A 20,263-nucleotide genomic window follows, 5' to 3' on the forward strand; every position below is an offset into this window, starting at 1 on the left:
AGAAATGTTAAAACTGATAAAGAACAGTATGAGGAATTGCGATTTTGTAATGTGCATATGAAATTACTTGGATCCTAAAAATGTAAGAATTGTTAAAGGTCATTCAGCATTCAGCTTTATTCTTTCTTACAGAATTCTCACTGGTCATTATTCATCTCTCCCTTGCCAAGCTCATATTGTTCTACTGCAGAGGAAAGGAGACACTGAGAACACTCAGAATCTGGAATAAAAGCAGAAAATGCTGGCAAGGCACAGCCGGTCGATTGCAGTAAAAAGAGAAAGTTAGGTTAATGTTTCGAATGTGACCTTTCATCAGAACTCAACTGTCTGATTTATTCTGCCACTGTGTCCAACCTCATGCCATAAATTAACAGTGTAAAGGTTACAATTTAAAAAGAATGAACTTGTATTGTTGAAGTATCTCATCATGTTGAAATGTCTAAAAGTGTTTCACAGGAATTATTGTCAAAAGTCGTAACAGTTTTTATGGACAAATGAAGGTCCAAACAGCAACCTTGAGGTGAATGACCAATTTATCTGGAGTATTGTTGGCCAGGACACTGGGAAAAATCACTTCACTTCACTTTCTGATTAGTCATGGGATCATTAGCATCCACCTGAAGAACAACGAGATGGGACCTCAGTGTAACCCTTCATCTGAAAGACTGCACCTCTGACTATCTCTTGGTCTGTCAGATGTCTGACATGTGCAAAAACTCATCACCATGCATAAGAAAATCCAAACCAGACTGACAGTCCCACATATATATGCTACCTATGTGTGTAAATTTCCCTGTGCACAATATCCCTTTGACAATTTGGCACTTTCTCAGTATCCTCTACCCCAGAGCTGAGACAGCAACCAACTGAGCTAGGCTGACATGTTACATTTATAATCCTGGCCCCTGATACTTTTATTATGGCTTCTCATAAGTCACCTCTCCACAGTCATTAATTCTCACAACTAATTTAGAAACTTGGGTTATTTGTTTCATGTCATGAGTCCATTTTAAATTTCTTCTGCTTTTCTCTTCAAGCTCAACTTCCAAGGTTATTCTGGGGGTGGGGGGGGGGTTGGGGGGGGGGAGTAAAATCTGTGTAAAATCATTAGTTTGTTTCCAGTAACTACTCACTGTGTAACAATATTTATGGTGTGTATATCCTGCATATCCACCTAAACACAGGTAACTTGCTAATCAGGTCATTCTTGTTCTCATGATGAAGTTGGAAAGCACTCTTCAGGAAAGCATTGATGCTACCCATGCCTTGCACTGGTAAAAGCATCTTGAGACACAAAGTGAATTTTCCGTTGGGAAATCCCTGGACATCAATACCAACCTGCAAGATCTTGGCCACCGATGATGAAGATGAGATATTGCTAGACAGAGTGATGCACCGGGTAGGTAGTTCCCTGTAGAAAGTGCCCGATGCCCTTTTTCCATTGGCTAGTCACCCTTAATGTTGACATTTTCCTCCAGAGAGTTTTGCAACCTCAACAACATAATGTTATCCCATTAAATTTATGTTAGGCCTCCTCTTGAGGCATTCATTCATTCATTTTACTGGGGTTTGTTTGTTACCATTTAGTGAGATGGGTAATCCAGAGAAGAAGGCCCCAAAACGCATAAAATATTTTATTAAGGCCAGAGCTCAATGATGATGCTTTAATCTAATCCTAGAAACAAAAAGCCAAAGAAAAACCATAAAAATTAATATTCAATGCAAATATAATTTGGCCAAAAGACAACACCCTTTTCATTGACCTCTAAAAGCCAACTAGCAAAGCTTTTAAAATCAAATCTAATTAATGTTATCTCCGAGGCAGTCAGTGAAATGACACTTGACATTTCAAAAGGCAGTTGTTAGTTAGAGAAAAAAAACTTGAATTCTTATCGTTCTATCCAGTCCAGTGTAGGGGTAATTGTGTAGATGAATGTGAATCCGCAATTTATCTGGGGGATAGTTAGCCAGGACAGCAAGATAAACTCTTTTCTCTTTTCAAATAGTATCATGGGATCTTCACTATATACCTGAACAGGCAGACAGAACCCCAGTCTTATTCAAGGGACATCAACTCTAACAATGCAGCACTGCCCCACTACTGTCATGGAACGTCAGCTTAAACTGCGAGCTCAAGTCGTGACGGGTCTTGACGTAAAGAAGAGAGTGCTACAAACTGAGCCAGATTGACACTTAAACAAAAATTCCCCGATCCCTCTTTCTAAAAAGGGATGAGTCATGCCTACCAAAATACAGTTATTACACTTGATCCTCCCAACATGAAGGCATGATATCAAATGCAAAGATTACAATTATTATGTTGCTTCTTTCTGTTACTATCACATCCATGAATGAAACATCAATGAACCCTCTAATTTAAATTTTGCAAGTAAATTGGATTGGAACTTCGAAATTATATTTGGGGCCCAAGACGATTTATGTTAAGGACTTTCTCCCACACCTGGAACACACGAAGGTAAAGCAGAATGCTTTATCGACTTCAATAATAATACAAGGTAGCAACTCTTGGGAATACTGCAATTTGTTTGAGTGTCATTTTTCAGGGGCATAAAAGGGTGAGAGAATGAGAGTGGTGGGCACAATGATGTAAGTAACCAAAAAGAGGACTATGGATCCACATGCTTGAACAATAATGTTTTGGCTGCAGGTTTCCATGATAAATGAGTGACTTCACCATGAAATGAGCCTCTGTTATTTTGTTCAGGGAAGCTTTAGATTAAAATATCACAGCGTGCCCCTACAGATATTTTGTGTGGACTGTCCAGGACTGTTCTCCTTGGGAGGGAGGTAAGCAGGATCTCATTTGAGCTGACAAGGTGACATGTTTGGCAATGGAATGTCTGAATTGAGCCCACCCTCTGTGGTGGTCTCAGTCATCTGGTTCCTGAGCCAAGTGGGTTCGCAGTATTCCAGGATACTGCTGATGACATCCCAGCCAGCCTGGCTCATCGGCAGGACTTGGTAGGGCAGACAGTCACTTGGGGCAGGGACTCTTCCCACTCTGCAGCCGTTAAACACTTTAAGCCAAAACCCTAATGGTAGGATGATTCTAGCTGGACAAGCAGTGGGAAAGTTTGCCAGACAATGCTCTCAATGGCAAGTTATGCGTTATTAGCTGGTGTTCCCAAGCGTTAACTCTTGCCAACCTGCGCCTAATACTTTTTAGAATTAGGTAAGCAGGATGTGTTCCTCCAGGGAGAGAGCATGCATTCCATACCAATAAACGTCTCTGGAATTTCCATGTATAGATGGGATGCCTGGAACTCTGTGTGGTTTGGATATATATATACATCTATATAAAACAAATCTATAGGTTCTGATTTAAAATCTGGTCTTTCAATTATTATAATTTGCCTTATTTTTGCAAGGTGCAAAATAGTTTCTGCAGGGCTTGATCTAGGCCTGTGAGAGCTGCAAAGAGTTTACAATGAACTTTATTTTACTCCATTTCCTTAAAGAGGGAGACATGAAATTTTAATATTCACTGATGCCTTAAATATCTCTTTCTCTCCAATATATATCTGTCAGATGATACTGCTATGACTGCAAATACAAAAGAGCCAACTGCATTGGCAAATACCTCAGTAACAACAACAAATTACATTTGTATAGCACCTTTCACGATGGGAGGACGTCTTAAGGCACTGGACAGTCAGTGATTTGGACACGAGCTGGGAGTTGGGATCAGGAGGGGTGGAGGGTACGAAAGGTAGGGGGGTGGCTGAATGCGCAGTTGAGGGGCAGTGTCTTGAGATGTGCCTTGAAGGAAGCAAGGGAGGGAGCAAGGCGAAGGGACTGTGGGATGGAATTTCACCCCACAGTGGAGAGAAGCTGAAGACCCGACCGCTGATGGTGGGGTGAGCCGGGCAGGGGACATGGAGCAGGCCAGAGCCTGCTGAGCGGAGGGAGCGGACAGGTTGATATGGCGTTAGCAGGTCAGAGATGTAGGAAGCAGCAAGGCCATGAAAGGCTTTGAAGGCAAGGACAAAGATTTTGAACTCTAGCCTCTGGGGAATGGGGAGCCAGTGTAGCCGGACGAGGGTGGGGGTGATGGGATCATGGAACCTGGTGCGGGAGAGGACACAAGCTGCAAAGTTCTGAATGATCTGCAGCTTGTGGAGGGAAGAGTTGGGAAGGCCAACAATCAGGGAGTTGGTGTAGTCAAGCCTAGATGTAATGAATAACAACAACAACTTGCATTTATATAGTAGCTTTCACGTGGAGTAGCATCCCAGAACTCTTAATAAATGTGTAATAAATGCATGGATGAGGGGTTTGGCGGACTGAGGAGTGAGACAGTGGCGGAGCCGGGAGATGTTGTGGAGATGGGGGAAGGCAGAACAGGTCATGGCACAAATGTGGGGTAGAAAGAACAGTTGAGGATCAAACAAGATGCCAAGGTTACGGACTGGCTTAGTAAGGTGGAGTGTGCATCCATGGATGGTGATGTTGCCAGTGCCTGAGGTGTGGAGACACTGACGGGAGCCAATCAGGAGAGCCTCAGTCTTGTTGACGTTCAACTTTAGAAAGTCAGCTCTCATCCAGGACTTGATGTCCGATAGACATTCTGTCAGGACAGCAATGGTTCTGGAGTCAAGGGTGGAGGCAGAGAGATGGAGTTGGGTGTTATCCACATACATGTGAAAGTTGACCCCATGTCTGAGGATGATTTCACCAAGAGGGATCATGTAACTTCACAAATGCAACTTAATTCAGTCTCGCCCCACCATACCTCTATGACCTCCTAAAATCCTACTGGCTGTTCCCTTCACTCAGTAGCCATTGGCCTGCTTCATGTCCCCTCGGCAGACATTCTGCCCCTACTCTCTGGAACTCCATCCTGTTGCCCCTCAGACTCTCTCTCTCCTTTACTTCGTTCAAGATCAAGTCAATTAATATAGAAAAGATAAGTTAACGTTTCCTGTGTGACCTTTGATCAGAAGCCATCTGGTGTCAACATTATCACGACAAAAGGAATTGTGCCAGCCTGGATTGTGGAAATGATTGTGAGAATGGGTTATGGCACAAGCTCAGAGCAGAAACCATTTATGGCAGAGTCTAATGACTAAAACAATTGATGCATTGATTAAATCCTTCAAACATAACTGGACAAACTACAGTGTAATATTGGAAGCTATCGGGATAAGGGCAAACTCAAATCTAAATACATTATTGCTGGGAGGGAGGGGAATGCTGCCTGTGGACAGAAGGAGGTGATGCTGAAATAATAGAGATATGTGAATGAAAGAGTGTTTCCTGCAGGTTTGTTTTACTGATTTGGAACATAGGAATAGGAGAGGCTATTTAGCCCATTGAGTCTGTTATGACAGTTTATTGGATCATACGATACACTTTACATTGATATGGTGCATTTGTTTCTCTTCTGTACTTCAATTAATTAACCAATTATTTAATTATGTATACATGTGTATTCTACCTATCTATCTAGGATTCCTCAGTCTTGAAAAAATGGCTCAGAGGAGACTTATTGAGGTATATAATGTTTTAAAAGGGATTCGGGAACTCAGAACAATACTTTCGGATGTAGAACAAGAGACAGCAGAACAAGAAGGCACAAGTTAGTATTACAAAGTGGAATTTCAGAATATACACCAAGAATTACTTCCACAATAATACACAGTCCGACATCTTACAGTGAATTCTATGAAGCAGTTTGAGATGTCCTCCCACTGTGAAAGGTGCATTATCAAATGCAAGATTTATTATTATTTTTACCCAAAGGGTAATTAATGACTTGTGGTTGAGGCCAGGACACTGGTCTCTTTTTCAAAAATAAACTGGATGCTGTAATGAGAAGACATTAGGTTGGAATTCTGGAAGGATGAGATCAAATGGCTGAAGGCTATCTTTCATCTGAACCTATCTTATGATCTTAAGTGCTGGCTGGAACCAGAATGTGCAAGATGACAGTTCAGAATAGAATATTGCAGAGCTAACTAACCTAAAGTATGATGCCACCAATAACTCAGCAACATTTGCAAGGATGCCAGATATAGTACTGCACTTAACAATCCACACAAGAGGCTTTTCCTATTGATACTGGATGATTGAAAGTATGTTATAAATATCTAGATGTGCTCTACCAATAACATGCCCACTGTTACAGTATCTAGTAACTTGGAATTGTACATTTATAGTATAGGTATTACTGTTTTATAGGAATCAAAATGTAATAATATTGTTCATCTTAACCCTCAAACACTTGGGGCTCCGTGAGCTGAAGCATGTTTCTGTACGTTTTTAGTTCACATGATGCAAAACTAACACTGTAGCCAGAAAACTTCTGAAACATTAAGTTTGCTTCATTACTATAAAATTAAATGAATACAGAAATAAATAGGTACCCTCCCATTGAAACAGGTATAGTAAAATCAAATTGTTTTGAAATCTCTACCCACTCTGGCTTGATTGTCATTCCTTTAAAATTCACTTCTTCCCTGTTGGGATTAGAAAGTGCTTGTAGGGTTAAAAAGAAGCACCATAAATTGTGCTTCAATACTGGAGAATGTGTCTGGAGACACTGTGAGGGTGCATTCCTGCCCTGCACAAGATACCAAGCATTTTAACCTGTGACAACACAGCTCATAAGAAAGCATGATGTACAAGAGTATCTTGCAGGAGGACCACTCTACATCCCGATGGACAGTTTGCAGCATTGAAAGACCGTTGACCGTTTTCTGGATAAGCCTTTCAACCCCAAATGTCTTTCTAATCTTTCTTCATTTTCACTCATTTTAATCCGATTCTAACCTTTTCCAACTAACTTTAAACTTTTACCCTACTTCTTTCTTTTGGGCCTCATTGTCCAGTTTGGAGAGTGGGGCAATGTTTCTCATTGGCTTTCATGACAGATTTCATAGGTTGGTTTTACAGCCAAAGAAAAGTTAAAACAGTAAATACTGAGAGGAGCTGACCACAGTTGCTCCTGAATCTGCTCCTGGAACAACATGGTACAATTTGGAGGTTGTGCTAATCATGTGTGAACCACTCATTTCCGTATATTTGTAATTATCAATCAAATTAAAGATTGCAGACCATCAGTAATCCTTATCACGTGATCATTAAAGACAGCCGTCATTCCTTTGTATAATAATCCCTCCAAAAAACAAAAACAATTATAAATTGGTCATTTTCAATCCACGACTGTTTGTGGGGCACTGCTGAGCGCAATTGGCTGCCGCTTTTCGCCCAAAAATATACAGTTAATTCACTTTATATTCTGTGAAGCGCTTTGAGACGTCTAGAAGACGTGAAAAGCGCTATATCAAATGCAAGGATTATTATTTGGCTCCAACCTCCTACTTGTTCCTCATGCCCTCTGTTCAGCCACTATGCCCCAAAACTCTGGAACCTCTTCCTCTATCCCTCTGCCTCCCCCCTTCCTTCCTAGTTCAGATAGATAACGGGAGGAGAGTTTCTGCCGGTGTCCTGGTCAACAATTCCCCATATAAAATTGGACAATAACTTCATGACTGTTTGTGGGACATTCCTGTACCCAATTTGGCACCACAATCGCCTGCAAAATACAGTCACTGCACATTACAATAAATTCTGTTAAAGTGTTTTGAGATATCCTACAGACATGAAGGCACTACACTAAATCAAGGATTATTATTTACGGGTGATAACCCAACCTGAAAATTAGACCCCCATATTTGTGTATAATTCAAGAATCGAGAGTCAAGAACAAATTAACTCTTCAGTCATCCCCAGAGAAAAGATTGAGATTTGATGACTGACTATATTTGTTACATTTTAACAGTTAAACTAATACATTCTTTTTTTCACTTATATGACAGACCTTTATTTATTTTGCGATATAGTTGAACAAATATTAAAAGGACACAGATGTCATGTAAAGTATTTGAGAAATCCTTTTTGCATCTATTTACAAGCAAGATGTAGTGACATAAATCACAATGAAAACAGATCATCACATCGCTTGTAGGTGATATCACCATAAGGACATTACCATTCTCCTCTCTCCTTCCATCCCTAAAACACTTGGTAAAACCTTCGCCACAGAGGTATTGCCACTTTAATGTTTCAAAACCTTAACACAGCTATTTGAAGTTGTGCTATAATGCTTTTTTTATTCCCTTAAAAATTATGTAGGTAGAGCATAAAAAGCCAAAAATAAGTTGAGACTAAAGTGCTGAAGATTTTTTGGCAAGTCATTGGGGAAATGAACTCCAATCCATTTTTTTTGTAGACAGGTCACCTTTCCAGGTCAGAGAGATGTGAGCTTCAGTGAAGTGTTCCCACAGCCCATCCCTGAGGCTTCAAGCTCCAAAATAAATTTCCTTTTTGCAAGATGAGTCATGGGACAGGATCTGGTACAAGCCAGACAGCACATCCCACAGGAAAATTCTAATGCTTGAACAGTAAGCAGGAATGAATGAACCGTGACGTTATCAGAGCAGCACAACATAAGTAACCTAATGTAGGATTTATATTTATATTGAAACTGCAAATTAGCCTTGATAGAATCTGAAACCAGTTTGATTTTGCTCAGATTACTTTAAAATGACCTCTCCTGACATGAATTGGATTCATAGAATAATAATAATAATCCTTGCAGTTGACTGTATATTTGTGGGCGAACGTGGCAGCCAATTGCGGACAGCAATGTCCCACAAACAGTCGTAGATAGAAAATGACCAATTTATTATTGTTTTGTTTTTTTGGAGGCATTATTATTAGGCGTGTGGAGTAAGGAAACTTGCCCAAGGTTTCACCCTGTCTGGAATTGAACTCAGGTCTCTCACTTGCAAAGAACCCAAAGAATCATAAATGTTACAACACAGAAAAAGGCATTTAGTGCTTCAAGACTGCTGGTTTTTTTCTACCAACTGAGCTCGATTTAATTCTCGTGGAAATATCAGGAATTAGAACAGCATAGTATCACACTCTAATAATAATAATCCTTCCATTTGATATGGTGGCTTATTACATCTTCGAGACATCTCAAAGCGCTTCAGAATATACTGTAAAGTGAATGGACTGTATGTTTGGTGGGCGAAATGCGGTAGTCAATTGCGCACAGCAGTGTCTCACAAACAGTCGTGGATTAGGTGACCAAATTATTATTATTTTTTGATGAAGGGATTAGTACCCCCGGAAAAGCGATGCACCAATCAATTAATAACTGGATTCCTACTTATTACTAGGTATACAGAGATGTGTGGAGTAAGGAAACTTGCCTAACGTTTGGCCCTGCCCGAGAATCAAACCTATAATTTGTGAGGCGAGTGCTCTAAACAATATGTTACAGGACTCCATAATGGATATTTGATAATGGATACTTGATCCATATATGTCACAAGACTATAGGTATGGAAATGTAAGAGATGCAAGAAACTATTCAAAGCAATCACCATATCCAAACACATACGAGAACCAAGCTTGTTTTATGGAAAGAGTGCATTGAAAGTGATAGAAGATGTCAGTAGCAGATGGTGGGGCACAAGGCATGGGGAACGCAGAATAGGCTTGCATTTGTTGATAATTAGAAGAGTTGGGTAGGAGAAGATTCACAGAACTAGGGAAATGCGGCAATACGAAGCAATTTATAGGTGAGTGCGAGGACCTTTAAATTAATCTGTTGTAAGGTAGGAAGAAAAATACTATAGCAACATAATCAGAAAAATGTTTGAGATGTCTAACATTGTTAATAGAGTGCAACAGGGCTGAATTTGCTTTACTCCAAATCACTTTACTTTCAATAAATGAGCCGGGGACAGGAATGCTGATTTTGCGATTCTTGTGCCAATGTAATGTAAAAGGTCAGATTATTCTAGTAAGAGAAAAATAATCAGACTATCTTGTATCACTAAGTAATTCCATCAACGAGGAGTGTAAGCACTGCATTCTAAACTTTACACATTAGTTTGCAAGCAGTCATTAACAGACATTTTAGGGATTTAACCATTTTTTTCTTGCTATATTGACTGAATATGTTAAATAATCAAACAGAAAGATAGAGACGAATAAACAGAAAATGCACAAATTGATATTATTTTCCCAAGGAAAAGCCCCCAGGCTAGATACTGTAGGTAGTGGCCCAGCAAATATATCTGTGTGTTATTGCTTCTTACCCATAAAGAAAAACAAGGAATATAAAATGACAGGCTGAATAGCATCTGTTCTGATCTCTATCTTTCCAGCAAACAAATCTAATTTCCTTTTTAATGCTGATTGAAAAATTCTGGCGTAAGACCCTGGCAGTACAAATGGAAAAGATCTTGTCCATATTGAGTAACCTGGAGACGGATGGTTTCATTAAATCTGCTATTCTTTTATTAAATTAAGATGATTACAGTAAACTATTATGCATATAGTAATAGCATAGGAAAAGTTATACTAGACTTTGATGCTGAAAGCCCTTTGATGCAGCTGCGTATAAAAGTTTAGTCCAAATTGTTTGTGTCAGCTCATGGACTCAATAAGATAGAATAAGGCTCAATTGAACAGCCGCAATTCAAACACCAACTGCAGAGATCAGTGCCTATACAGTGAGGCATTGTGATTGTGCATTTTGTAGGCCAACACGACAGCCAATTTGAACACAGCAATATCCCACAAACCGCCATGAAGGTTCCAATACTGAGTGCACCAGCCCAACATCTAGGTGAATGACAGCTTGGACCAAGCCAAACAGGTAATTTATGACTATGATTTAAAGGCATGAGCATGGGTGAAGCCACAAAGGAGGTATGTAACCAAAAACTAAACAAGTTAGGTTGAATCGGCTCCCTTGGAACTTGGATAGGGTGAGCTGCAAAAATATGTACAGTATTCTCTTTATCTCATTATCCTTCCTTCAGATGAGACGTTAAACTGAGTTCCTGTCTGCCAGCTCAGATGAAGGTTAAAGATTCCAGGGCATTACTTGAAAACTGAAAGAAGTTTCTCCCAATATCCTGGCCGTCAATCCACCAAATAAAATTGGTCATTCACTTTATGGCTTTGTGTAGGACATTGCTGTGCGCAATTTGGCTGCTGTATTTGCCTACAATACGCAGTCATACCACTTCACAGTAAATCCTGTGAAGCGCTTGGCATTTTCTCCCAACATGAAAAACGCCATACCAAGTGCAAGGATCATTATGATTTATTATTAGAAAAATGAGTTGTTTAGAGATCAGCATCACAATTCCACCAATATTAGCTATTTTGTCTTAAAATGTAACATTGCACAGAGTATTGGAAAATTCTTAAATTCATCTTAGTTTGGCAACTGGTTTGTTTTAAGTACAGAAACTGGCCTTCAAATTAAGAATTTTTGGACACTTATGCATCATCTTGAATTTTAAAACAAAATGATCTTACACAGTCTTAGATTAGAAGTAATTATGGGTCTCAGTGGTCCCAAATACTTCATGCTGTTAATCATAAGGTCATTGCCTAAAAATTCAAGACCAGTGTGGGATTTTAGAAGATTTTAAATTGAAACCCAGCTTTCTACAGCATCGACAAAAAACTGTGAACTTTAATTGCTTCCAAATTAAGATTGTATTTAAGGTGGTTTTCATAAATTCTGCACAACCTTAACTTCCTAAGACTATGACCTTAATATTGTGAGAAACCCTAATGCGGATCACTGCCATTTTCTTGTAACAATGTTATGAACATTGCAAGGGCAAATTCCTCTGTGGGATCTTTCCATAAATTGTACATGATGGGTACAGTGCGCTGTTACAGCAGAAAATTTGGCAAATTAATGCATTTTTGGCAGAGTTTCAGCTATGAGGGAACAGGAGCCTCAGAAGGCCAAAAAAGTCTGATTATCAACCACTGGGCAAACATTCTTACCGTTTTCATATCATTCAACGGCGCTTCACTGTATGTAGAAATTACCTTCAATAACCTAAATGGTTCCTTTTATTATTTAATAAAGATTGATCTGCACCAACAGGCTTGTGAGGCTCCTAAAATAGAAACCTGGCTGCTAATGGTATTTATTAATGGTCCCTGAGGCACTTTCCAGTTGATGGCAAACATGACCTTGGTGCGAATAACAATCTTTAAACAGCTTAATGAGTGACATCTATGCTTAAGCATCCCAGAGCAGTGATTCATTTTCCAGTAAACAAACACAGCAAAAACTCCACTCGGCTCATTCGGAGTTTAATGCAGCCAGTGCCAATGCATTACCCAAGACGACCCTTTAATTAAAAACTTGGATTTAAATACTGGTTCAGTAGTTCGGGCAGCAGAGCACGACTTCTCATCCACTAGAAAGAGGCAAGCAGAAGCCGCAGTACTACTTAGTGTTAGAGAAGGCAATGAAGGCAATCAGTGGCAATGGAGTTCAGTGACACCACCTTTGCCATTATAGCTCAGTGTTAATCAAATCTTGCTGCCAATACAGCTCAGGGTCCTCTCTCTCATACATGTAAAAGGAGACCATATAGAGACATAGATTATTTAGAATCTTTGGTACTGTATTACATTCACACTGGTTTAATGCTATGAAAGAGTAACTAATAGGGTGAAAAATGCACCCGATTAATATATATATATATACACACACACGCATACATACACACACAATTAATGGGTTTAAAATAAAGTCCTTAAAATCTGTCATTAACAATTGGTTTTAGAGTGAAAGCCCCTTTCCTCCCCACCCCCAACTTGGGAAAATGACGTTGAAGATCCTACATTCGCCATGCATTTTTAAAAGCAAGTGGAGGAAGGGGACCACAGCTGTGAGAGAAGAGTTTCAAACTGGGTTTGCCAGATGTTGCTTAATTTTAATTTTGCAAAATAATATATTTCAAAACAGAAATAGCACTCGTCTCGTTTTAGGTCATTTGAAACAGAGGTCGCCAAGGAATTTACTGTTATTATTCTACAGGTTCAAAAAAATTCACTACATTTAAAATTAATGTGAGTTTTATGGAGCATGATGCAGTTCCTTTAAAAACAGTAGATTCAGACCAATGAAAAGGAATTTATCAAACTGTGTTGGGATTGTGGTTCTGATTTGGATGCCAGTGTCAAAATCAAGTCTACTTAGTCAAAGAACAGATTACATTCACACTGGTTTAATGGCTATGAAAGAGCAACTAATACGGTAAAAAATTACACCCTGTTATTATATATTATATATACACACACAATAAATGGGGTTAAAAAAAATGACCATTTTAAAATTAATTTTAACTTTAAATGTGACATGTGAGAGAACCTGGGTTCGATTCCCACACAAGGCAAAAACCTTGGGCAAGTTTCCTTACTCCACACGCCTGTTTACCTAGCAGTAAATAGGAACCCGCTTGTGAGTCGATTGGCTGAACACTTTCCAGGGCTAATAATCCCTCCAAAAAATATAATAATAATAAATTTGCCACTCAACCACAACTGTGCGTGGGACACTGCTGTGTACAATTGGCTACCACGTTTTGCCCACAAAATACAGTCACTACACTTTACAGTGTATCCTGTGAAGCACTTTGCGAGGTCTCACCGATGTGATAAGGATATCAAATGGAAGGATTAGTATTATTATTAAAAATGGAAAGTGACTTTAGTCTGTGCTGTATAGATACAGAGGCAAAGATTTCAGCCATATCCTTGACAGCTTTTTCTCCACTTCAGAGAATGCCAATGACCAGGCATCAAACAGCACTTGTCAGCATCTTCAAAAACATACAAAGTTATCATAGTGTGACATTATGTTACTTTTAAAGCGCTGTTCAGTATATTTTTCCTTGAACCTGAACTTTTGAATTTTCTTTGTGTTTTGTAAAGAGGAGTGCTGCATGATATGCAATTGGTTTGCAAAGGGTGCAGATTTGGCATCAACATGTGGGATTTATCAACCTGCAAATTCCATAATTTATAAACTTTTGGATGCCATGAATGGTAATTTTACAGACAACAGAGAAAATATACCACTGGGCAGGATGAATGAGCTACAGGCTTTGTCCTTTCTGGCTCTACCAGATTGGTTTATTCAGTTGATTTGACATTTCATGCAGTAAATGTCACACTCGTAGAATATTTTGAGCTACACTTTACTTTTCTGTTCCAACAAAGGATACTGGCAATAATAATTAAAGGCAGATGAGAGCTGAAAGCTGTAATTACTGTCTGCAAAATCACTGAACATATGCTGAAAATTGTAAAGAATTAACCTGTTGTAACATTTATTGTGTGACTCAACAATTCAATGGGATTCTACAATGGACAAGCATATGAGTGACCATTAACGGCCTTAACCAATTGGTTGGGCGTGATATCTTAAGCAACTATTGATTGATTGCCCACTATTGACTGTGGTTAAGAACATGAGAAAGCCTGGAACAAGAAATAAAGAGCCCATCAAGCCCACTCCTTCCACAGCCTCATAGAACCATACTATGATTTTAAAATATTTAAATTTCTCAAACCTTTCAAAAATGTATTCAATGGTATTTTTGTGGCAGTTGGTTGACATGTTTAGAGTAGAAAGTGAGGTTGCCGTCCTGATACATCAATTGAAGGAATGAGCAACTGATGTTAGGCAGGGAAGCTGGGAGCAGATTTGGCCCAAATGTAAAATGTCCATTAGATCTGAACATTTATATTTACTTAGTTCACTAATTTTTGTGGAGATTGATCATGAAGTTGTTTAAGAGCACATCCGCCTGCAGTAAAGTATTTTGGAGAGGTTCGTGTAAATGCTGACAGAACTTAAAAAGTTCAAGTAAAAGCTCCAAATATTTATCCATCCCTGTATTTTTACTATTCATCGACTCATTATTAGGCTTAACAAGGACATGTCTACCTCCAAAAACCTAAGCAGAGGTTTCCACATCACACTAAGAAGAACTTTGATATTTTCCAAACTTTAGGACAAGTATTGTTACGGTTTGACTGCTAATAGTCAGCTTGCAGTAAAGAATATGGTATTCCGTGAGGCTGGGCATAAAACTGGGCAGTGAATTGAGCAGATGCAGCCATGGATTACAAATATAACAGCCATGAGCCACAAATTAGGTAATGGTTTGACAGTTGTAGTTCTTTTGTGACTGGCGTCAAACTATAGGTCCTGATTGCGGCCTTTGGAAGCTGCTTTATAGCGTAATGACATGAATGCATCAACATCCTGTGAAATAGTACCTTAAGCCTACTTGCAAGGTCAAAAAACAGTCACCCCACTCTATGAGAGGGTAGTTCCAAGCATTTTCAGCTGGGATTGGGTGCGACTATTATTCAAAAGTCAGGGCGGGGATGACGAAATAAGAACAGATTGTATTTCTATGTGGCAGCTACTGATAAACTCCAAGTTCTTTGCTAAAAAAACTATTTTAACTCTGCTCCTTAAGGAACGGAATGTGTTCAGGAATACCACAACTTTTACCCTAAGGGTGTTTAATTATTGTTGTGGACATTATGGAGAAATCCCTTTAAAGATAAACAAAACTTAATTGAAGGAAACAAAAGAACCAATTGGAAACCTGTTAGCAATGTATAAAACGATCCTGGGAAACCGGCAGGTTAGGGCGTTTGTTGCCTTGGGAGTAGTTTGGAGCTGTACGGATTTGGTCAAAACTTGACTAAATTGGATTACACACATGTACTTTGCGAGTACATATTAGACATGAAATAACATGAAACACTTACCAGGCCCAAGCTTAGCCACTGCATACAGGAGATCATAGTTGATGATTGGTGTGGCATCGTCAATCTGCTGCCAGCCCACAGGCGGTGACGCTGGAGGGGAGATGAGAAACTGCTTTGCTGGTTGAGGAGGGGCAAGGTGTAGGTTATCTCCGCCTGGGTTCTGGACCTAATAAATAAATTGGCACCGATTTAACCATAACCCAGGACACGTCGATCAACAGCAGCACCAGAGCATTCATTTCTAATGCTTCAAGAAACCCCAACTCATGGGATTATCTCACAAGCTTTACGAGATACATCACTGCTCCCATGTTAGCACTAAGATCTTCCTTATAGAGTCAAAGAAAGAGCAATATTATGTCTATAGGACAACCACTGATGCATTATAATATATATATTTTTAATTATGTTTAGGCAATGAACAAAAACTAGAAAGCACCCCCACAGTTCACTACTCAATTAATTTGTATTTACAACTCAATTGCACAAGTTAAGTTCTATTTAGGGCTGAGATCAACTTTTAATTTAAAGCTGCCATTCGGTGGACTTTTATGATGGTAGAAAATGACATCTGGTGGGACAGCTAATATTCAAACAGAGTAGTCTCATCCATTAATAGTCTCCACTACAATAGCCTTCACATTGAAATGTTCAGATCTATTGGACATTTTACACTTGAACAAAAGCTTCTCTGCTGTTTCCCTGCCTATAGTGAGTTGCTCCAAGTGCTTGAAATGCTAGTTCGGCAAACTTTCTTTCTACTCTCAACATGCCAACTCAAACATCACAAAAATATATTGAATAAATTAAGAGTTAAATAAATTAAGCATCTGAAAATGTTTAAAATAATAGCAGTGTGGCTTTACTCTTGGCAATGACTGCAAACCTCCAGGGAATAAGGCTGTTGGATGGGTTGAACAGAATGATGAAAGTATCATCATTCTGCCTTGGCAGCTTGGATGATATCATTGCTATTATCATCAATGGTGGTTCATCATGACAGCTTGTTGAGATAAATCCTCTTGTTGAACAATATCCATACCACTATGTTGATGCTAACAGTGAAATAAATGGTGATTATGTGACAATGTGCCTCTGTGCAACAGTGTCCTTCTGTGAAAGGGAACAAGAGTATGCTAGACATCCTCCAAGAATGCCCTCACTGTTACTGTTGCTATTTTACTCTTCAACCTCCCAGAGTGCTTATCTTCAAAAAGATATTAGCACAGAAAAATAAAGTAGGCCTGCAAGTAGGATAGAACTATCAACAGGAGATCATGGCTGAAAGTTGTGACCTGTGGCATGGTTCATTATCACGTGATAATTATCACATTATTGATAAGTGAACACTGAGCCCAGCCCATAGATGATGCCTATCCATGAGGTGAACCCATCCCATCCCCACCAAAGCCAGCCCCCACCACCATTGATTGGACTTGTGGCATTGGAATCCGTCAGATCCTGATTGATTTTTTGAAAATTAAGTTACAGCTCATTGCCTTTTCACAGTTAGATTGAAGAATTGATAGAGATAAGACCGAAAGCACAAAAGTTATGTAATTTGGGATGTTTAAAGAAGTGCGGAAACATGTAAAGCAAACTTCTTCAAGGCAGGGGAAGAGAGAAGAGCCATAGAAGCATATAAATCTGCAACAACAACTTGCATTTATTTAGCGCTCTCCAGTGCTTAACAATGGTGGAGCCCGATGCCAAGCCGGGGGGAGATGGAAGGTGTCCACAGACACAGTCAAAGAGGAAGGTCTTCAGGCGCAACCTGAAAATGGAGAAAGAGGGGGCACAGCGAAGGGATTGAGCAAGGGAGTTACATAGTTTCGGGGCGTAGTGGCTGAGGTGAAGCACAGAAGGCTGAAGGCACGGCTGCTGATGATGGAGTATACAAATCTAAAGAGGCCCTTTAGGTTACACCAGCTCGGTATTCATTCAACCCCTGTCTTATCGCCATACTCCTCAAGCCTCTATCATTCATGTACCCTTCCTTCCCTCTTGAAATCCACAATGGATTCTGCCTCTATCACCTTACTTGGCAGGGCATTCCACAACCCAATAACTCTCTGGTGAAAACAAATCTAAACTCTCTTTTTGCTCTTTTGATTATTATATAACTATAGTCACTGCTTCCCCTACCAGTGGGAATAGTTTCTCCCTATTTACCCTGTCCAAACCTCCCAGGATTTTGCACACCAGAAGAGATGTGAATATTTTTTATATCAAGTCAATGCAGTGGTGATGATAAAATACTGTAACTGATTTTGATCAGTAAAATTACAATATGTAACACCACATGTTCAACCACAGTGGAAAACTATATTGTGCTATATAAATGTGAGTTTACAATAAGAAATCCCTCCATGAGAATAATAATGGGAATTATAATGGAAATGTGTAAATTTAGCAACATTTGTTGAATCATCCCATTACTTTTTGATGGTTTTCATCATTGCATCATTGTAAAAAGCTTTGTCAATTTTTTTTCATGAAGGACGTTGCCTCCTTCGTGGTACTTAGATCCTGCCATGGATTGACCATAGGGATAAATGATAGCATTTTCAAACATACATCACCAAATCCTTGAGTTCAATTTCATTACATTATCATTTGGGGAGGCTCTATTAAAGCTTAAATGAGTGAGAAATAGAATTACTATAATTTGAAAAGTAAACCTTCACGCTTAAAATTCAAAGTCTGATTTGAATGCGATACTGGCTCATTAAGAGTGAATTGCACAATCTTTAAAACACTTCTGCTATTTCCTTGTGAAGAAACCTCTGTTAAACACTCATTACTTTATGCATTAAGCCCTGCAATGATCTGTGAACAACGCTGCAAACTCATTACCTGTGCAAAGTAGAGCTTTAGCTTTTTCCCATTGAACTTTGTTTCGTGGAGCTCTATCCTGGCACGGGCCGCTACCTTGGGATTGCTGAAGTTGATTCTCACACGTCTGAAACTTTTGAACAGCTGGAATGTGGCATGGTCGTCATATGCCAAAAAAAGCGCTTCAAATTTCTCCTGTATTTAACAAACAGAAACAAAAGCAATTTAAAATCCTGTATCCAGCTCGGGTCTGAAACGCTGTACACTGTCCAGCGCCTTGGGATGTCTTTCCGACGTGAAAGGCGCTAGACAAATGTAATCTTGTTGTTGTTGTTATTTGTGATGTAGTCAAGATATCTGTAACATCCCATAAAAAGCCTTGTATCACTCCCTCAAGCCCTCCCCACCTTCATCTCCAACATTTCCACCCTCCTATCTTCCCTCTCCTTCTGCTCCGAACGCCTCCTCATCCTAGGCAACTTCAATCTTCACTTCACCCCCTCCTGCTCTACTTCTGCTGATTTCTCCTCCCTCATCTCCTTCCTCAACCTCTCCCTCTACATCCACCACCCACGTCCGCAGTCACCCCCTCGATCTGGTGATTACTCGGGTCCTCACTGTCTCGGACCTCACCGTCATCGACGAAGCGATCTCGGACCATCGCTTCATCTCCCTCAACTTCTCAATCCCTCTCCCTACTGCCACCTAACCACTTCCATCTCCTACTGCCCCTGAAAAAAAAATCTCCCCCCCACCCCTCCATCTTGGCTGCCTTGGTGTCAGCCGAACTCCTTTCCTTCTGGGCTTCCTCCCACAATGACCTGTCTTCCTCAGTCACTATTCTCCACAGATCCCTCTCCACCACTCTCGATTCCCTTGCTCTCCTCACTTCCCAAACCCTCTCCTATACACAAAAGTCACCATGGTACACCAGCCACCTCCACGCCCTTAAAAAACAGGTGTGTACCACTGAACGCACCTGACTTAAATCAAACCTAACGGTCCATCGGCAGATCTGGCTGGACCTTATCAAATGTTACCGCTCCGCCTTCACCTCTGCCAAATTGTCCTTCTACTCCAAGACATTCTTATATGCCAAGGACAACCCCAGGCTCCTCTTTTCCATCATCAACCGGTTCCTCCACCCACCCTCTCACGCCTCCCCATCCTCACCTCTAATGCCAACTGTGAGGCAATGCTAGACTTCCTTGAATCCAAAGTCGAGGGTATCCGCTCAGCTGTCTCTGCCCTTCCATCTACTACCCCTTCCACATCTCCCCCTCTCACCCCAGCCCCTACATATCCTTCCCTCCACACCTTTGAACCTGTCTCCCCCTCCTCTCTCATCACCACTATAACCCACATGAAGCCGACCACCTGCTCCCTCGACCCCATCCCTACCCCTCTTCTTACCTCCCAGTTCCACTTCCTTGACCCTCTACTCACAGACATCATAAACCTCTCTCTGTCCACTGGCACCATTCCCAAACCTTTATAAACAGCCATTATCACTCCTATCCTTAAAAACCCCTCCCTGGAGCCATTCCTGCTCTCAAACTACCGACCCATCTCCATTTCCTCTCCAAGATCCTGGAATGAGTTGTTGCCTCCAGCTTTGCCCCTCCCTCTCCCGCCACTCCATTCACGAACCCCTCCAATTGGGTTTCCGTGCCGCCCACAGCACAGAACCAACCCTGGTCAAAGTGACAAATGACATTCTGTCCATCTGTGACCAGCGCTCCCTCTGTCTCCTTGTCCTCCTTGACCTCTC

The 20,263-nt window shown here is 40.3% G+C and overlaps 1 protein-coding gene across 2 annotated transcripts in view; it reads right to left on the reverse strand.

Moving 5' to 3' along the window:
- The window catches only part of rcan2 (regulator of calcineurin 2), a 173,006-nt gene that overhangs the window by 16,950 nt on the left and 135,793 nt on the right, over positions 1–20,263 (reverse strand). For both annotated transcript variants that reach the window (XM_007903280.2, XM_007903281.2), the window contains 2 exons: positions 18,514–18,687; positions 15,658–15,823 (listed from right to left, as the gene is read on the reverse strand). In XM_007903280.2, coding sequence (XP_007901471.2) covers positions 15,658–15,823; positions 18,514–18,687 — 340 coding nt within the window. The remainder of the gene's footprint in view (positions 1–15,657; positions 15,824–18,513; positions 18,688–20,263) is intronic.

This window comes from Callorhinchus milii, unplaced genomic scaffold (genome assembly GCF_018977255.1).
Source record: "Callorhinchus milii isolate IMCB2004 unplaced genomic scaffold, IMCB_Cmil_1.0 Scaffold3, whole genome shotgun sequence".
NCBI classification, from domain to species: domain Eukaryota; kingdom Metazoa; phylum Chordata; class Chondrichthyes; order Chimaeriformes; family Callorhinchidae; genus Callorhinchus; species Callorhinchus milii.